Genomic DNA, 17780 nt, shown 5'->3' on the forward strand with positions numbered 1-17780 from the left:
AATACGCAGACACGAATCAAAAGAAAACCGAAGTAGCTATATTAATACCACAGAGCAGACTTTGGAGCAAAGGAAATTTCTAGGAATTGAGAGAGATGTTCATATGATAAAAGAGTCAATTCACCAAAAGGACTTGCAATCCTAAAAGTGTGCGCATTTAACATAGAGCTTCAAAATGCAAAAAACTATTAGAACAGAAAGAAGGAATAGACACGTTCACAGTTACAGTTAGAGATTTCAACACTCCTCTTGGAGTGAACGATAAACATGTCGATGGAAAATCACCAATGATACAGGAGACCTGGACAGGGTCGTCAGGCAGCTGGAGCTGAACGGCCTTTGCAGAGCATTCCCCCAGCACAGCAGGATACGCATTCTTCTCAGGTGCACACGGAACATTCACCAAAGTAGATGATTTTGTGCATGATTTTTTACACAGAAAATCTCAAGGAATCTACCAGAAACTCTTAGAATAAACAAAGGAGTTTAGGGAGGTTGGAGACTACAACAGGGGTCAAGATAGAAAAATAAATTGTATTTCTATATACTGACAAAGTATATACAGTTGGAAAGCAAAAATCTGAAGAATAGCATTATTTACAAAGCCCTCCCCTCAGTGAAATGAATCTAACAAAATAGGTGCAGGATCTGTGTGCTGAAAACTGAAAAACATTCCTTTTGCTGCATGTCATTCCCACTGGTAACTCATAGGTGAATCAGAGGAGACCTAAATAAACGGAGAGACAGCATTTTTATGAATCGGAAGACTCAACGTAATAACGATAAAAATTCTCCTCAAATTGATCTTTAGACCTAATGCAGTTTCAATCATAATTCTTGCATGACTTTGTTTTTTGGTAGATATAGACAAGCTGATTCTAAACTTTATGTAGACAAGCAAAGGAATTAGAAAAGTCAAAATAGTTTCGAGAAGAACAATTAGGTTGGAGCGATCGTACCACACAATTTAAAGTTACGGTAGTCAACAAAAGTGCTGTTGGTAAAGGAGCCGGCACGAACATTCACGGAACAGAATAGAGCGCCCAGAGGTAAATCACAGTCTTAGCCGTTCCCTGTAAAATTAAATATGCACATACCATATGACCTCACAGTCCTTCTCGTGGAGAGATGACACTTAGAGAAATGAAAACTTATGTTCACACAGAAATATGTACACCAATGTTCTTAGCAGCTCTATTTATAACCAGTCAAGCTGGAAACAGCCCAAATGTTCCTGAATGAGTGAATGGATAAGCCCACGCGATGCTGCTCGGCAATAAAGAGGAGCGGGCTGTCGATACACACTGTGGCTTGGGTGGATCTCATCAGCATCACGGGAAGGCAGAGGAGCCGGTCTCAAAAGTTGTACACCATGTGACCCCACTTAGGTGCCAGGAGACAGAGGTGGGAGCAGCTCAGTGGGGGCAGGCTGGGGTGCAAAGAGACAGCATGAGAGAGTGTTTTGGGTGGTGGGGCTGTTTTGTACCCCAATTGTGGTGGTGGTCACGTGTGTTAAAACTCAAAGAATTGTACATCAAAATAAGAAGAGGCAACGTAACATAGGTTGATGAAGGAATGCATTCAGAACTGGGACAGTGTTGTGATTTCTGCTCGCCTGAGGGTCTTCCTGTGATGGTGGTCTCTAGGGATTCTGACCCACAGCGATTGTTTTAGGGCCGGGGGAATTGTTCCTGGTCGAGTTGTTCCAGCGAAGGGCGCATGACTGTCATTGCTCTGCTTGTGGTCGTAGGTGAAGCAGGTGGAATCGGGGACAGTCCAGTTCCAGTACTCGCTGAGCCCCGAAGGACAGCCGGGCACGCCCACAGGGCACACCAGTGGCCCCAAGCCAGAGCGTCAGTCCTCCAGGAAGCCACCCACGTCCCCTTCAAGTAAGTATGTGCAGGGAGCTGCCTCCTCCAAGAGCACGGCATGACTCCCTCTATTCCTGAGATACTTATTCTGTACGATAACATTTATCAGATGATTGGCACAAATTACTTTCATTTGGATCAGTTGGTTGATTTCCAGCTTAACCGTGGGGTGTAGAATCCGACAGTGATGGAGCGTGGCCCAGCCCTCTGTCACCTGTGCTCCAGCCACAAGTGAGCTCTGTCACGTGCAGCTCCCTGACCAAGGGCCTTGGGAGGTCTGTTGGTGACACTTAAAAGGGCACTTCCCGTGAGTGTCCTGCAGACTCAGGGCTCAAGAATGGGAGGCTGGCCAAGAGCCACAGACAGCCAGCTTTATCTTGCACTGTGAATGTAGTTGTGAGTTTGTTGTTTTTAAAGTTGTTTCCACTCCCCTGGAGCCCCGTCCGAGAGTGGGAGGCCACGGCCCCAGGGTGAGGCTTTCCGAAAGGGACAGAGGGCTCCCGGCAGAGTGACGCCCGTCCCGCGGGCGGTGGCTTGCCCACACGTGTGAGTGCGGCTGTGAGCTTCATGGTGGCTGGCCCGGCACCTGCTGCTGAGGCCGGTACCTCGTCTGATGGGTGCTGCTGGGTGTCCAGGGAGGGCTGGCCAGAGTCTCGGGCGCAGGTCCTCGGTCCCGGGGCAAAGGCCAGTGAGTCTGTCGTCTGGGAGTGATTTGTTATGAGGTGAGACTCTAGCTTTTAGAGACTGGTCTCCTTGACTTGAATTTTGCAATTGGCGGAAGTAGCACGCCTGTTTCTCTGGCTAGGACTTGATGTGCTGGCCTCCGCCGTCATGGTCTTCCAGAATTTTCTGAGATACCTGGAACATTCAGGCACCAAAACGTAATAGCTGACTGCTCCGGGACAAACCACACCAATCGGTACTTTCCTCCTTTCCCGAAAGGCAGCACGTGTGGTGGGTGCCCTTGCCAGTGCTGAGTGCTGTGCTTCCCCGCTTGCTCTCGGGAGCTGTTCACCCCCGTGTGTGCACTGCCCATGGCATCTTATGTAAGTGGTGCTGAAATGGACAGCACCCCTGGTTCTTGGGAAATTGCCGGGATGGCTGCTGGAATCCTTCGCAGCGGTGGGTGGTAGGCAGGTATTTTCTGCCAGAGCAGTTGAGAATAAGTTTCCAATTGTATTTGATAAAGTTGAATGCATTGGAAGCATAGATTACGTAGTTAGGTGAGGGCGTGAGGGCGGGGGACGTGGACCAGGGATGTCACTGGGCTCGTGGCCGGAGCTCTCGGACCTGCTGCCTAGGACAAGCTCGCTTCAGGCACCTGTGAAAGGAGTCAGCCGTGCAAACCTAAGGGTCTCTGCGGGGCTCAGAGGTGCGAAGTGTTAACACAGCGCCTGGCGCACAGCACGGCTGTGACACGTGGCAGCTGCCAGGTATTATTTATTTAATTATTCATTTATTTATAAAAAATTGAAGCATAGTTGATTTACAGTGTTTCAGGTGTACAGCAAAGTGATACACATATATATTATTTTTTCATATTCTTTTCCATTATAGGTTATCATAAGGTTTTGAATGTAGTTTCCTGTGCTATATAGTAGATTCTTGTGGTTTATCTGTTTTGTGTATAGTGGTGTGTGTCTGTTGATCCCAGACTCCTAATCTGCTCCTCCCCCACCTTTCCCTTTGGTGACCATAGTCTGTTTTTCATGTCTGTGCATCTATTTCTGTTTTGTAAGGAAGTTAATTTGCATCGGTTTTTAGATTCCACATGTCAGTGGTATGATGTAATACTTGTCTTTCTCTATCTGATTTATTTCACTTAGTATGATTCTCCAGGTCCATCCATGTTGCTGCAAATGGCATTATTTCGTTTCTTATGGCCGAGTAATATTCCATTATATATATGTATATATATCTCACGTCTTCTTAATCCAGTCATCTGTCAATGGACATTTATGTTGCTTCTGTGTCTTGGCTACTGTGAATAGTGCTGCTTTGATTATTGAAGTGATCGTATCCCTTTGAATTAGTTTTCTCTGAGTATATGCCCAGGAGCGGGGTTGCTGGATCATATGGTAAGTCTATTTTTACTTTTTTAAGGAGCCTCCATACTGTCCTTCTGTAGTGGCTGCAGCAAACTACATTCCCACCAGCAGTGTAGGCGGGTTCCCTTTCTCCACACCCTCTCCAGCGTTTATTGCTTGTAGACTTTTTGACGATGGCCATTCTGACCTACCTCACTGTGATTTTGATTTGCATTTCTCTAGTAATTAGCGCTGTTGAGCATCTTTTCATGTGCCTGTTGGTCATCTGTGTGTCTTCTTTGGAGAGATGTCTGTTTAGGTCTCCTGCCCATTTTTGGATTGGGTTCTTTGTTCTCTTTGATATTAAGCTGTGTGAGCTGTTTGTATATTCTGGAAATTAAGCCTTGTCAGTCACATCAGTGATCTATTGAATCCTAGAGGGACACTCTGCAAATATTTTCTCCCATTCTGTGGGTTGTCTTATGGTTTCCTTTGCTGTGCAAAAGCTTTTAAGTTTAATTAGGTCTCATTTGTTTTTGGTCTTGTTTCCATGACTCTAGGAGACAGATCTAAAAAAACATTGCTGCAATTTATGTCAAAGAGTGTCCTGCCTATGTTTTCCTCTAGGAGTTTTACAGTATCCAGTCTTACATTTAGGTCTTTAACCCATTTTGAGTTTATTTTGTACATGGTGTCAGAGAATGCTCTAATTTCATTCTTTTATGGGTTAGCTGTCCAGTTTTCCCAGCACCGCTTATTGAAGAGACTGTCTCTTCTCCAGTGCGTATTCTTGCCTCCTTTGTCGCAGATTAATTGACCATAAGTGTGTGGGTTTATTTCTGGCCTGTCCTATTTCTCTATTTCTCTATTTTTTGTACCATACTGCTTTGATTACTGTGACTTTATAGTATAACCTGAAGCCAAGGAGCCTGATTCCTGCAGCTCTGTTCTTCTTTCTCAAGATTGTTTTGGCTATTCAGGGTCTGTGTTTCCATTTTGTTGTCCTAGTTCTGTGGAAAATGCCGTTGGTAATTTGATGGCAATCTGCACTGAGTCTGCAGAGTGCCTTGAGTACTATGGTCATTTTAACAATATTGATTCTTCTAGTCCGTCCAGTGGGTTAGTTTTGATTGATTGATTTTTGTCCTAATTTGGATTATATTCATAATCCCTGCTTCTTTCTAATCATAGTTTTTGATAGATTGCAGATATTGTGAACTTTCCCCCACTGGGTGCTGAGTATTTTTGTAGTTGATAAATACTCCTGAGCTTTGGAGTTGGTCTGGCTGCTCGGGGTCTTGCCCTTGAGATCTGTCAGACAGGACCAGACGGGCATTCAGTGTAGGGCGCAGTATTCTCCCCTCTCGGTGCTCTGCCTGATGCCCCCTGAATTATGAGGTTTACCAGCCTGTGGAAACGGCCTGTTTCTGACCCTGTGTGAGCTCTGGGTCCTGGTTCCTCTAGTCTGGGGGTAGGGGGGTTCTTCCCTGTCCTTGGGTGGTTTCCTGATCAGTGATCTGCTGAATCCTAGAGGGACACTCTGTACGGGGCTGGAGTCCTCTCTCTGCCTGCCCCTCCTGTCTGGTGCTCAGCCCTGCAGACTCCAGCTTCCTTGGCCCCCCTGGACTCTGAGCTTGGTCATCCAATCAGGAGCCGCTGTGCTCTGTCTGGGTTCCCTCCCCTGCACGTCCACCTTCAGAATCACTCAGCATGGCGATCTGGGCCAATCAGAGGGCTTCCTTTTTTTTTTTTTAATTTCTTCAATTTTTGAATTCTTTTTTTTTTTTCAGTGGAGGTACTGGGGGTTGAACCCAGGACCGCATGCAAGCTGAGCCCAGGCTCTGCCACTGAGCTCTACCCTCCCCACTGGGGGCTTGCTTCTTCTGTTTTCTGTTCCCCAGGATCCTTTGCTGCCTGAATTCCAGTATCTTGAAAACTGCTGTTTTTTATGTTTTGATAGTCTGAGAAGACTTTGTTTCAGATGGGAGGGTAAGTCTGGTCAGAAGCAGAAGTCTTTGCTGCCGTTAGTGGTTCCCAGGCTGTGGAAATCATCCACCCCAGGGCTGGTGGTCCCAGTTGCTTCGTGTGGAATGTGATTCCCCACCTGGGTCATCGTTTTCATGACTCTTGAGTCCTGGCTCATGCCCTCTGCCTGGGAAGTGTCTCCACTGTGCACTGCATTTATTTTCTTTTAAAATATATCCTTTTTTATGTAAAAAAATTACATATTCAAGAATGGCCAAGGCAACCTTGGAGAGGCTTCACCTGTCTTGATTTGCAGGGTTACCATAAAATTAGAGTGACCAGAACAACACGACAGGTACAGACATAGATAAATAAGTAACAGGACAAAATAAAAAGTGTGGTATATGACAAATTACAGATAAAGGGCATACTAATTTCCTATTATTGTGGTAACAAATTACCATACACATAGTTGCTTAAAATAGCATGAACTTACTATCAGAATGTTCTGGAGGTCAGAAGTCCAAATTCTCACAGACTAAAGTCAAGGTCTCGGGGCTGTGTTCCTGCTGGAGGCTCTGGGGGAGGATCTGTTTCCTTGTCTTTTCCGGCTCCCAGAGGCCACCTGCATCTTTGGCCCCTTCCTCCGTCCTCTGGGGCCACAGAGGTACATTTTAACTCTCCTGCCACCCTATAAGGACTGTTGTGATTGCATGGGGTCCACCCAGATCATCTGGGACAGTCTCCTCATCTCACGGTCGGCTGATTAGCAACCTTAATTCCATCTGCAACCTTGGTTCCCTTGGCGGTGTCACACAGCATGTTTACAGGTTCTGGGGATTAGGATGTGGGCCTTTGGGGCTGGGAGCATGATTCTGCCTGCCAGCGGGGCAAGGGTGGGCCAGTCAATGAGCAGTCCATGTGGAAAATATAAAATCAGATCCTTATTTCATGTTGTGTACAAAAATAAATTCTAGGTGGATTATAAAACATAACTTTACAAATATTGGTTAATTTTAGCATGAGAAGATTGGAAAGAAGAAAGATGTTAGAAAGAGCTGTTCCGAATCAATAAAGAATAATAAACAAGACAGAAAAATGGGCAAAGGATATGAAGAGGGAGTTCACAGAGAAGAAACCGGAATAGCCGGTAAACACATGAGAAAGTGCTCAGTTTCACTAGTGATTGGAGAAATGCAAATTAAAATGAGAAATGATTTCCTTCCCCTCATGTTGGGAAAACCTTGCTGTGTGACAGTACTCAGGTTAAGGAGGATTTGGGAGAAAAGCTCTCACCACGCAGAGAGGTTTGCATTACGTGTGGCCACTTTGAGGAGCAGTTTTGTAACGTTTAGTTAATACCCTGTAAGTCAGAAATGCCATTTCTGGATGCCTGTTGCATAGGAGAAGTGGTTCATGTGACACGGGGACCTGGACGGGGATGCTCGCGACAACACTGCTTTTAGTGGCTAAAGCGTTGGAACCAACTTGCCTGTGCCCCGGTTGGGGGATAGACGGGAAAGCTGATTTATTTGGACAGTGGATGCCTGATTGCAGGTAAAATGCAGGGAATAGATCTCCGCACATCGTGGTGGGTAAACCTTCACAAGGAATGCTAAGTAGAGATGGACAGCTCGGCAGCCTGTAAGTGACTGTGGAAACAGTCCCGTGTTGTTGGTGAGTGCAGACTTGCCAGCTGGATGACCTTAGACCAGTTGCTTCATGTGTCTGTCCCTCAGTTTCCCTAGCTGTCAAATGGGTGGCTTAAAGACCTAAGTATGCAAAACAAAACTTGAAGAGTCTTAGAAAAAAAATTGGAGACTATTTTTATGATCCTGGGGTTAGGAGGGCTTTCTTAAACAAGATAAGGCATAAACCAAAAGGAGAAGATTGAGAAATGTGATTATGTTAACATATAAAGCTTTTATGGAGAGGGTGTGGAGAAAGGGGAGCCCTCCTACACTGTTGGTGGGAATGAAGTTTGGTGCAGCCACTAAGGAAACCAGTATGGAGGCTCCTTAAAAAACTAAAAACAGAGTTTCCATATGATCCAACAATCCCACTCCCGGGCACATATCTGGAGGGAACTCTAATTCGAAAAGATACATGCACTCCAATGTTCACAGCAGCATTATTCACAATGCCAAAATGTGGAAACAACCTGAATGTCCATCAACAGATGACTGGATAAAGAAGATGTGATATCTTCATACAGTGAAATAATGCCATTTGTTGCAACATGGATGGACCTGGAGATCGTCATTCTAAGTGAAGTAAGCTAGAAAGAGAAAGAAAAATATCATATGATATCATACATATGTGAAATCTAAAAAAATGATACAAATGAACTTATTTACAAAACGGAAACAGATTCATAGACACAGAAAACAAACTTATGGTTACCGGGGGGAAGGGGGTGGAAAGGGATAAATTGGGAGTTCTAGATTTGCAGATACTAAACTACTGTATATAAAATAGATAAACAACAAGTTTCTACTGTCCAGCACAGGGAACTATATTCAATATCTTGTAGTAACCTATAATGAAAAAGGATATGAAAATGAATATATATGTATGTACACATATGACTGAAACACGATGCTTTGCACCAGAAACTGATGCAACGGTGTAAACTGACTATACGTCAATTAAAAAAAGAAAAGAAAAAAAAACGAAGCTTTTATATGAGATGACTCTAGAAACACATTCAAAAGACCAGCCTTTGACTGGAAGACATCTGCAGTACATGAAGCCATTAAGCACGAATGGAAAGGAGATTAGAAAGAAGAAAGGTTATAGAAAGAGCTCCTCCAGGTCAATAAGAAGTCGATAAACAACTGAAAAGAAAAACGGCCAAAGGTTATCAGGGGTCGTACAGGGGATTCGATGCCGGAGGATCTGTCCAGGTGCTCGGGCTGCCTGGCCGGGCAGATGCTCCCCAGCTGCCGTTGGCTGTCATCAGCCTGGTTGTCACCGCACCACTGCTGGTGTCATCCTTCTGCGTGACACGTGTTCATGCCCCTTGGCACCACCTGCCCAGTTAAACACAGATCCAGAGTCTTACCGGAAACAAGGCGACCAGCAGGTCAGGAGCAAAGGCAGTATCTGCACAGAGCAACTGTTGACCCCAGAGTCCCTGATGGGCACGGATGAGTGACTCCATCCAGGGAAGCGGGTTCCCACTGGGCCGGGGACGGTCAGTGTTGGCCCCGCTGCTGCCACTTTATGCGAGCCATCCTGGAAGAGGTAGGTTTGCTCAGGGCCCCCCACCCCCCATATCCATTCAGCAGACTCACTGAGGGTCTGTGATAGGCCAGGCACACTTCTAGGCTCCTGTCCTCGTGGGGCTTACGTTTTAAAAAGGGACAGTAAGCGAACACACTAGCCAGTGTTTCAGGCAGCGAAAGGAAAACCGTACCTCCCTGGCCTGGGCTGCTGATAGGAGGCTGTGTGCGCGTGGGGCGGGGAGCGTGTGGGGTTCTCTGCTCAGTACTGCCGTGCCTACAACCGTGCTCTGAAAATAAAGCCTGTCGAAGAGTAAGACGGAATAGCAGGCGGGGAACTTCACGGTTAATGCCTGACTTGTGTTCAGGATTTATGCTTCTGTTTCCGTATTTGAGGTTCACGTGCGGCCGAGGCCAGGAGACCTCAAGGCCAGAGAGCAGATGTTTCAGGCTTTGTGGGCCAGACAGTGTCTGTCGTAGCTGCTGCCCTCTGCTGGTGTGCAGTGAAAGCCACAGGTGGCGTGTAAACGAACAGGCAGAGCTGTGTTCTGATAAAACTTTATTTATAAGCATTGATTGTGGGCCAGACTTGACCAGTGGGCCATGACTTGCAGCTCCTTTCTTCTTGCTTGTGTCTTTGAGCACGCTGCTTGTGCAAAATGAGTGCTTAGTCAGGGTTCTCTGGAGACACAGAAACAGTGGGATACACATAGGGTAGAGGAAGGGGTTTATTATGAGAAACTGGACCACACACTTAGGGAGGCCGAGAAGCCCCATGATTACCGTCGGCAAAGCTGGAACCCAGGAGGGCTGGTGGGGCGGTGCAGTCCGCGCCCAGAAGCCTGAGAACCAGCGGCGTCAGTGATGTTGATTTCACCTGGGTCAGAAGGTCTCAGAATGGGGGATCCCAGGGCAGGAGAGCGATGTCCCAGCTCTGTGGTCAGCCAGAGGGGCCCAGGTCTTCCTTCCTCCACCTTTTTGTTTTGAGTAAACCCTCCACAGATTCCATGATGTGCACCCCCACCCCCACCCCCAACACGGGGAAGGGCAAAGGCTCTACTGAGTCACCTGTTCAGGTGCCAATTTCACCTGGAAACACCTTTGCAGACACACCCAGGATAATGTGGAACCAAGTGTCTGGGTGTCCCGTGAGCCCGTCAGGTTGGCACTTACAATGTTAAGCTTTTTTTCTGTGCTTTCGACTAGTTTAAACAAAAGGCAGGACCTGTCCCGTGAAGGCCTGGTGGAACTCAACTGTAAAGCCTTCGGGAAACTGGTGCCTTTGAAGGGATGCTTTGACAGCTGGTCGAGTTTCTGTTGGTTACTGGTCTGCTCGGGTTTCCAGCTCATCACGTGTGTACCTTTGGGGTACATACTCGAGAAAAATGGTCCGTTTGGCTGCATTCACAAAGATACTGGGATGAAACTGTACCTGATTTAATAATTCTGATTTGCATTGTTAAATAACAGAACCCAACCAAGTGAAATTTAAAGCTCTGATTGGCTGTATTGAGCGAGGCGTGACTCGGGCCGCATCCCACCTTGCCAGGAGGAGGGCTCCGAGGAGCCGTGCAGAACGGAAGGCTCACAGGCAGAGGGGGTTGGGGCTGCGGAGAGAGTGGGTTACCTGTCCTTCCTCTGGGAGGTGACAAGGGCCCACGTGGCAGTGACCTCCCTGATGCCGACCGGGCAGCGCCAGCCTGGCCGCTGAGACCGCGTCCCGGGGGAAAGCTGGAGCTGCATTGGGTGGGTGGCTCAGCCCTGGCTTGGTGACGCTGACTGAGCACAGGTGACTCCGCATTGGGTCTGTCGTTTCTTTTGAACAGTATCTACGATTAGATCCCCTTTCTCGTTCCAAATATTTTGGCGGGCCTCCTGTTTTGGGTCGGGCTGACCGGAGGCGTCTGCCTTTCATCGTTCCCCACGAGGATTAGCTCTTGGTTCCCCTCATTGGTTCTCCTGTCCTTTGTTTCTGAGTTTCTAATTGTATCTTTGATTTTCATGAACTTAACTAAAATTTAATTCTGTATGCTTTTATCAAGTCCATCCTCTTAATTTAAAAAAAAAAACCTTTTAAAAGTTGAATGCTTTGCGTCTTCCCCATTTATCGGCTTCGTAATCGTCCCAGCTGAGGTTCTGCTGTTTTCTTCCAGGTCCAGCGCGGACCCTGCTTCGTACATTTTGAGCTGTAGGATTCTTGTTTCCTCAGTTGTTGATTCCCATTTCTGTTGCCTTTTACCTAGAATTTAGAAGTGTTTTAAAATATTCCCACGTTAAAAAAATGTATACATACTAAACTTTTCTTGCCCTTTCGGAGGGAAACTCAACCCTCATCTTTAGGACCCTGCTCCGCTGTCTGCTCCCTGGCACGGCCTCCCTCCCACGTCTCCTGCCCCTTGGGAAACCCCGCTGTTTATTTTGTATCGTTGTTTGTTTGCCGAGTGGCTTCCGTCCGCTGCTGCTCCTTGGGTGTATTGGTCCAGCTCTCTGTGGTAACAGATAGTTCCCAAATCTCCCCAGTTTAAAGCAACAAGGTGTATTTCCTCCTCTCCCCCGGCGTCCTGGTGGGTTGGTGGCTGCCCTGCTCATCGTAGTCCCAGCTGGCGCTTGTCATCTTGAGTCCTGCGGGTTCCCACGCCACAAAGAGTGAGGTCTGGAAAGGATCTGGTTCCAGCGGGTCAGTGCTCCGGCCCAGAAGTGACCCTGTCCCTCCTCCCAGCTCCTGGGCTGGAGCCGGCCATGCGGCCCCTCCCAGCCGCAGGGCTGCGCCTGGAAGAGTCTCGGGGCGGGTGCTTGTCTGACGCTAGAGACGATCCCAGGGGCATCTCCCGAGCGGGGGCCGAGCCCATGTCTCTCCTTGTGGCTCAGCAGAGTCCTGCCCCTCCTAAAGCCCTCAGCCCTGTGGGTTGAAATGGAAATGGGTCCATCAGGCCTTTTCCGTACGAGGGGTAGAAACTCAAAGTAGCTTAAACAGAGAGGTAGCTGATGGGCTCACGCGACGGAGAAGCCCTGGGGTGAGGCCGGGCTGCATCCTGGCACTTGGGTGATGTGGTGAGGACCTGGCGTGTCTGTCTGTCTGTCTGTCTGTCTCCCACTCCCCCCCACCCCCCGTCCGCTCACCCTCGAGCTCTCGGTGTTGACTACCTTCCAGGGAGGGTGTCCCTGCATGGCGGCTCCGGGAGCTGATCGGCTACCCCTGCGCTTAGAGCTTCTTTTACTCAGTCATTCCAGTGGAAGTCCTGAGGGGGAGCCCCTCGCTCTGCGCAGTCACCTGCCTGTGCCCTGGATGCCTGTGATGGGGACAGGCTGGGACAGTCCGTCTTGGGTCACACACCCTCTCTCGGTCTGGGGTTGGGCCAGCCCACTGTGACCATAGGCTTGAGGACTGGGGGCTGATTCCACAAAGGGACACCATCGGTGCTGCTCTCGGAAGAGAGGGTGGTTCAGGCGGGCGAGACTGGCAGATGTCCCTCGATGACCCCTGTCCTGGGTCGTTCCCTGTCCTCGGCTGCTTCCACGGTGTAGTGGGATCCCAGCTCTGACCAGCTCTTCCTGCATTCCTTGATCTTTGAATGAGCAGAGATTGGTAGCTCCTGCCAGTGAGAACCTGGCCTGTCCTCTGGAGGCCCACTGTCTCCACTTCCAGATGGACTGCTGGGCACAGAGCAGGGTTCGGGGGGCAGGGGCCCCCCCTGGGGAGGGCTTCCCTACAGAGGTCGCTCGCTTCGGGCTTGAGACGGGCCCTGTTGCCCGCTGAGCTGCGCCTCCTTCTGGGCGGCCGGGCCAGCGGTGTCGTTCTCCCGTGCGCGGGACTCCCCAAGCCGCGGCGTGGCTTGTCAGCGCGGAGCTGTTGGGGGCACACGGCCTTAGCTCTTTGTCGGAAGATTTACCGCACGTCCTTGGCAGCCAGGGGCAGGTGTCTGGTGGCAGGTCAGGCGTTTGCTCTGGTGCAGCTGCGCGGTAGCAGCATCGGCTGTTCTTCTGCTCCCGTTTGGGGGCCAGTGGATCTGCATGGATGGACCCCGATTCCATTTGGTTTATTTAATTTGGATTTATCGCTGCATTCATGTCACGTTAATGTGATCGCCTTCATCCTAGGTTCCATGCATTTGAAAACATTGCCTCCCCAAGACCTAATATAGGAGACTTAAATATCCACTGGTGGTTAACTTACGATGGAAACTTTCCTACTTCAATATTTTACCAACTTATATGGTTCCTTTGGAAATCTTAACGGTATGCGGCTGTCACTTTAAGTGAGGTGCTTTGGCTTTCTGTTATAAATTAGCCTTTTTATTTTTTTTCTGCAAAATTACAAGGGCGCAAAGGTCCATCCATCAACCTCCATGAAAAGGAGGGTGTGGGGCCACTAGAGGGCGCTCAGTCTTCAGTTTTGGGAACTTGGAATTTCCCTGACCCATATTTTGCTTTTGAATATTCTGGTGGTGTCAGAATTGTGGTGTGTTTGCTTAAAAAATGTGAAAACAGCCATGTAGAAGGGGTCATTGAAAATACGCAGTAGTTATGGTGTTTCCCAGAGTTGAACTGAGCCAGATACTTGGTGGTGACCTTTTGTGCTGTGGATGCCGTGGGGCACGTCCTCCCCGACAGGCACTCCCGGCCCCTGGATCTGTCCTCCTGGAAATCACGCAGCAGTAGGGAGGGCTAAACCTGTCGAGCAGGGGATGGAAGTTGAAGCACCAGAACCCGAGGGCACGTTCTGCAGAGCGCGTTAGTGAGAGGTTCAGAGTGACGGCTTCCAGGAGGGCGATGATGCTTCTGAGCCTGGTCCTTGAAGGTGACCCCATCCCCAGGGCTCCGGGCACGTCACGCACTGCTCGCCCCTCTCGGGCCTGATTAACCGAGATGGGGCACGTCTGGGTCTCAGATTCCTTCAGCACAGAGACCCAAGCCCACTCCCTCGTCCAGCTGTCCCCTGACCTCTTCCTAGACTTTGCTCACCTCCCCCATTCCTGTGATCAAAGTCTGGGGGAGAATGCCTTTGTAAGCCCAGATAATCAGGAATAAGGGCTTTTCAAGTGGGTTTGCCTTGTGAATTCTTAGTGTCTGGAGCACCATTAACCACGGAGTGAGCCTTTATTTTTAAGGTCTGACAAAGAAGCTGTTTCCACGGTCTTTACTGAGATCGCGGCAATGGTGTCTTTGGCTGCGATGACCCCATCCTCCCCTGCGCCTGTGGGGCCAGCTGGTTGGCCCCGTCCTGTAACATCCGTGGACTCCCACCTCCTGGTCTAAGGCCTGCCACCCCCCGCCTTGTCCTGAGCTGCCCGGTTGCTAAGCAACAGCCGCCTCTCCCTTCAGCTCAGCACCGGCAGGTCTGTCTGCTGAGCTGACCAGCGTTTTCCTCCGTGAACCCCCATCGTCAGGCTCTGCTGGCTGAGTCTCCTTTCCTGGGTTCAGCCAAGAGCGCGCTCTGGAAAGCGGCTTGCACGTGGGGTAAAGGGCTTCAATGTTGCCTCCTATGCAGGGCCTGATTCTGGTTGGTGGTCAGCAGGAGGGTGCCGATGGGGACCCCATTGGCATTCCCAGGGAAGACACTGGCCAGGCCTCTGCTCTCTCCGGCCTGGAGGGTGTCTTCAAGCCCGCTGCCTGATCGCCATTTGTCTGGGTACTTACTTTGTGTCTTTCTGTGACTAGAAGTGTTGACTTGAAAAGTAGCCCCTCTTGCCCCGGAGCGTGGGCTGTCTTCAGATCTGTGTGGTCCTGAACCCCCACCCCCACCACAGGGTGCAGCTGTGTGACCCAGCGGGGTACAGACAGCCCAGGTTTGGGGCAGACCACAAGCCCCCGCCTGGCCTTGTAGTCAAGGGTAGGGCATTTGGGCTTCTAGCAGCTGAAATGACGGAAGAGAGGACTAGACAATGGAGCTTCTGGTGATGATGCTTTTCAGCGAGTGGAGGTTGACGGGGGGGGTAATGGGGTGTCAGGGAAATTAACCTTCAGACAGTGGCAAAGCTGGCTGCACCGGGACATGTGGGGCTCGCCTTCTTCTCAAGCAATCAGCGTGGCCCTGTCCGCATTGCGGTGGGCTCAGGGAGCCTGGGGGCCGCTGACTCTGCTCCTCCCAAGGCTGAGGTGTCCTTGAACTGCCCAGAACGCCTGGCAAAGCTGTCGTCTCTGAGTTCCTGCGATCTTTTAATGCCCATGTGATTTACCTGAAGCCAGAGCCCTGTGGTGCCACGGCCAGGTAGACACTGATGTTACTGCCGGTGGGTGAGAGGAGGGGGGCCCTGGGGTGCAGTCAGCAGCTCCTGCCTGGAATCCATTCTCGGTGCTGGGCCACCTCGTGTCGTGGGTTCAGCCGGGAGCGTTGTCATGAAGACACACCAGATAATGACCAGTAAACCAGCATTTAAGTTCTTTTAAACTCCGCAGGTGACGTAGGAACACACGCTTACGTGTGTAAAGGGTGAAGCCCAGCCTCGCTGCTCCGGCTGCTCCGTGAGTTTCAGTGACTTCCCTGCGCGCCTTCGCCCACGTGCGGTTCTCTCTCTCTTTTCCTTTAGTGCAGCCGGGCTTCGATTCGGCGGCTGGCTGGTGACTTGTTTCTCGCTCTGTAACTTACCTCGGCAACATCCCACGTCAGGACCCACCTGTCAGCCTCCCCCTTTTCGCTGGCTTCTGTGCTCCGCACACGGACCTGCCCGCTTTCATTTAAGGGCTCCATTTTCGGGGGCACGTGGGCCGTTCTGATGGCTGTTTTCAGCGGTGCTGCCGTGGAGGCCCTTGTGCACGTGTCCCACACACACCACCCACGTCACTGCACACTCGGCCTTTGCACACACGTGAGTGGCCCCACGGCTTGGTCTTGCCCACCCCAGATTGCTCTCAGCCTGGTCCTGCTCTGTGGCAGAAGGCGGGCTTCCCAGTCAGACCCCCACACCTGCACCGTGGCTTCTGGGAGACCTGGACACGTCTGGAGGATGTGGTGTCCCTGGGTGAGCCTGTTAGAACAGTTTGAGAAGCAACTTAACCAGTGGCCACCATGTGGCACATTAAAGCAAAAAGACTTGAAACCGAGTTATTTTGTGGTTTCCATGTACTTTCTCTCAGCCCATGCCTCACTGGGCTGTGTGGATCCTGGGGTCACAAGCGGGTGTCATTAATCTGCTGCCAAAGCCTTTCCTGTGCTGTTGATTCTCTAGGAAGATAAGATTGCCCACGTCGTGATGTAAAGAATTACCTTTAAAAACACGGCGCAGCACCCAGCTGAGACAACGTGGGGAAAATAAAAGAGCTTGTGGGCCGTTTCCAGGGACTTAGATGGTTTAACTCTCCGCAGTGTGAATTTCGACCTTCCTCGACCAGGGGACGAGGCACGAGGGCCGGGCTCCAAGCACCAGCCTCTCTGAGCAGAGGAGAGCGGAGCTGTTTCCTGCAGTTTTCCCCTCGTTACCACAATCAGCCCGTGGAGTTTTCAGAGTCTCTGTTTTGGGTGGAACAGGGGAGAACGCCGCGTCTGCCCTCCTGTTTCACCTTTCAGGCTGTTTCAGGGAGGAGGGCGGGGGCAGTGAGCGGCTGCACTGAGCTCTGAAGGCGTCTGGGGAGAAGCTCGTGGTTTCGTGGACAGCGGGCCCCGGCAGAGCCCTCGTCTGCGTTTTGCTTCCAGTGCGGTGACGTCTTTCCTGGGAGGCAAGGCTTGCTCGACGGTCTGCTGACTCCCTTTGAAGTGCGTTCGTTTCAGGACCCGAAGGCTCCTTGGGTTGCAGCGTTCCCGAGTTCTTTGGAACCATGTTAACCTGGCTGCTTCAAAAGGGGCTGGGTAGAGTGGCCCGAGTCAGGCGGGCAGCCCCCACCGTTGGCTGGGCGTGGCGAGGCTGGTGGGTGAAGGCAGGAGAGATTCAGTGTGTCGGGGATGATCTTGAGGAGATGGGGGGCCCCGGGCACCCCAGCCAGGCTGAGTCTGGGCGGTTTAGGGGACTCCTGCGGGGGAGCGGGCCCGGGTTGGGGCGCGGGAGCAGCACAGGTCAACACCAGCCTGGCCCTTCCCTGGGCTGCCGCATGGGGACCGTGCCTGGGGAGTCTGCTCCCTCCGCAGGCGGGGGCCTCGGGGCCTGCAGGAACCAGCCTGGCATCAGCCAGGGCAAGGGGACCCTGCGGACGACTGGCCTCGACTCCTCCTGCCACTGACACACCCACACTAGCAGCCCTATAGTGAGTGGGACTCAGGAGACAGGCTGTGCTTGGGGCATCAGTGGGGCCATGAGTGATGGAGAACGCAGCCCTGCCACGACGTCTGGCACATGCACCTGCGTGGCTGCTGAGAAGTTTCTTATTTAACAAAACAGCAGGGGAGCCCTAGCCTGGGAAGCGCCAGCCCGGGTGGACGTCAGAGCCTGGCTCCCGGGAGGCCAGGGTGCATGAGTGAGTGAAAGGAGGACGAGCCCCAGGGTGAGCCCCCGAGGGCCTTCGGTGTCTGGAAACTGTGTCTCATGGAGCTCACGGATGCAGGAGCAGGAGCGGGGAGAATGAGGCCTGGCAGAGTGCAGAGCGAGCCCAGGTTCCAGCCCCAGGCGGTGACTCGGTCCACTTCACATCGTCCCCAGGTCTCCTCCAACCACTGAGTGCGGCTCAGCTCTGAGCAACAGCGCCATTACCACCAGCCCCGACTGAGCTGGGCTTGGGTGCCCTCACCCCACCCAGGGTGACGGCCCCCCTCCCTTCCCCATGTT

The 17780-nt window shown here is 51.0% G+C and overlaps 1 protein-coding gene across 1 annotated transcript in view; it reads left to right on the forward strand.

The window, feature by feature from the left end:
• NPHP4 (nephrocystin 4) overlaps window positions 1–17780 on the forward strand; it is a 102606-nt gene that overhangs the window by 48732 nt on the left and 36094 nt on the right. Inside the window, exon 12 of the mRNA XM_072975535.1 lies at window positions 1751–1889. Within this exon, the coding sequence (XP_072831636.1) occupies window positions 1751–1889 (139 nt within the window). The remainder of the gene's footprint in view (window positions 1–1750; window positions 1890–17780) is intronic.

Source organism: Vicugna pacos, chromosome 13 (genome assembly GCF_048564905.1).
Source record: "Vicugna pacos chromosome 13, VicPac4, whole genome shotgun sequence".
Classification (NCBI taxonomy): domain Eukaryota; kingdom Metazoa; phylum Chordata; class Mammalia; order Artiodactyla; family Camelidae; genus Vicugna; species Vicugna pacos.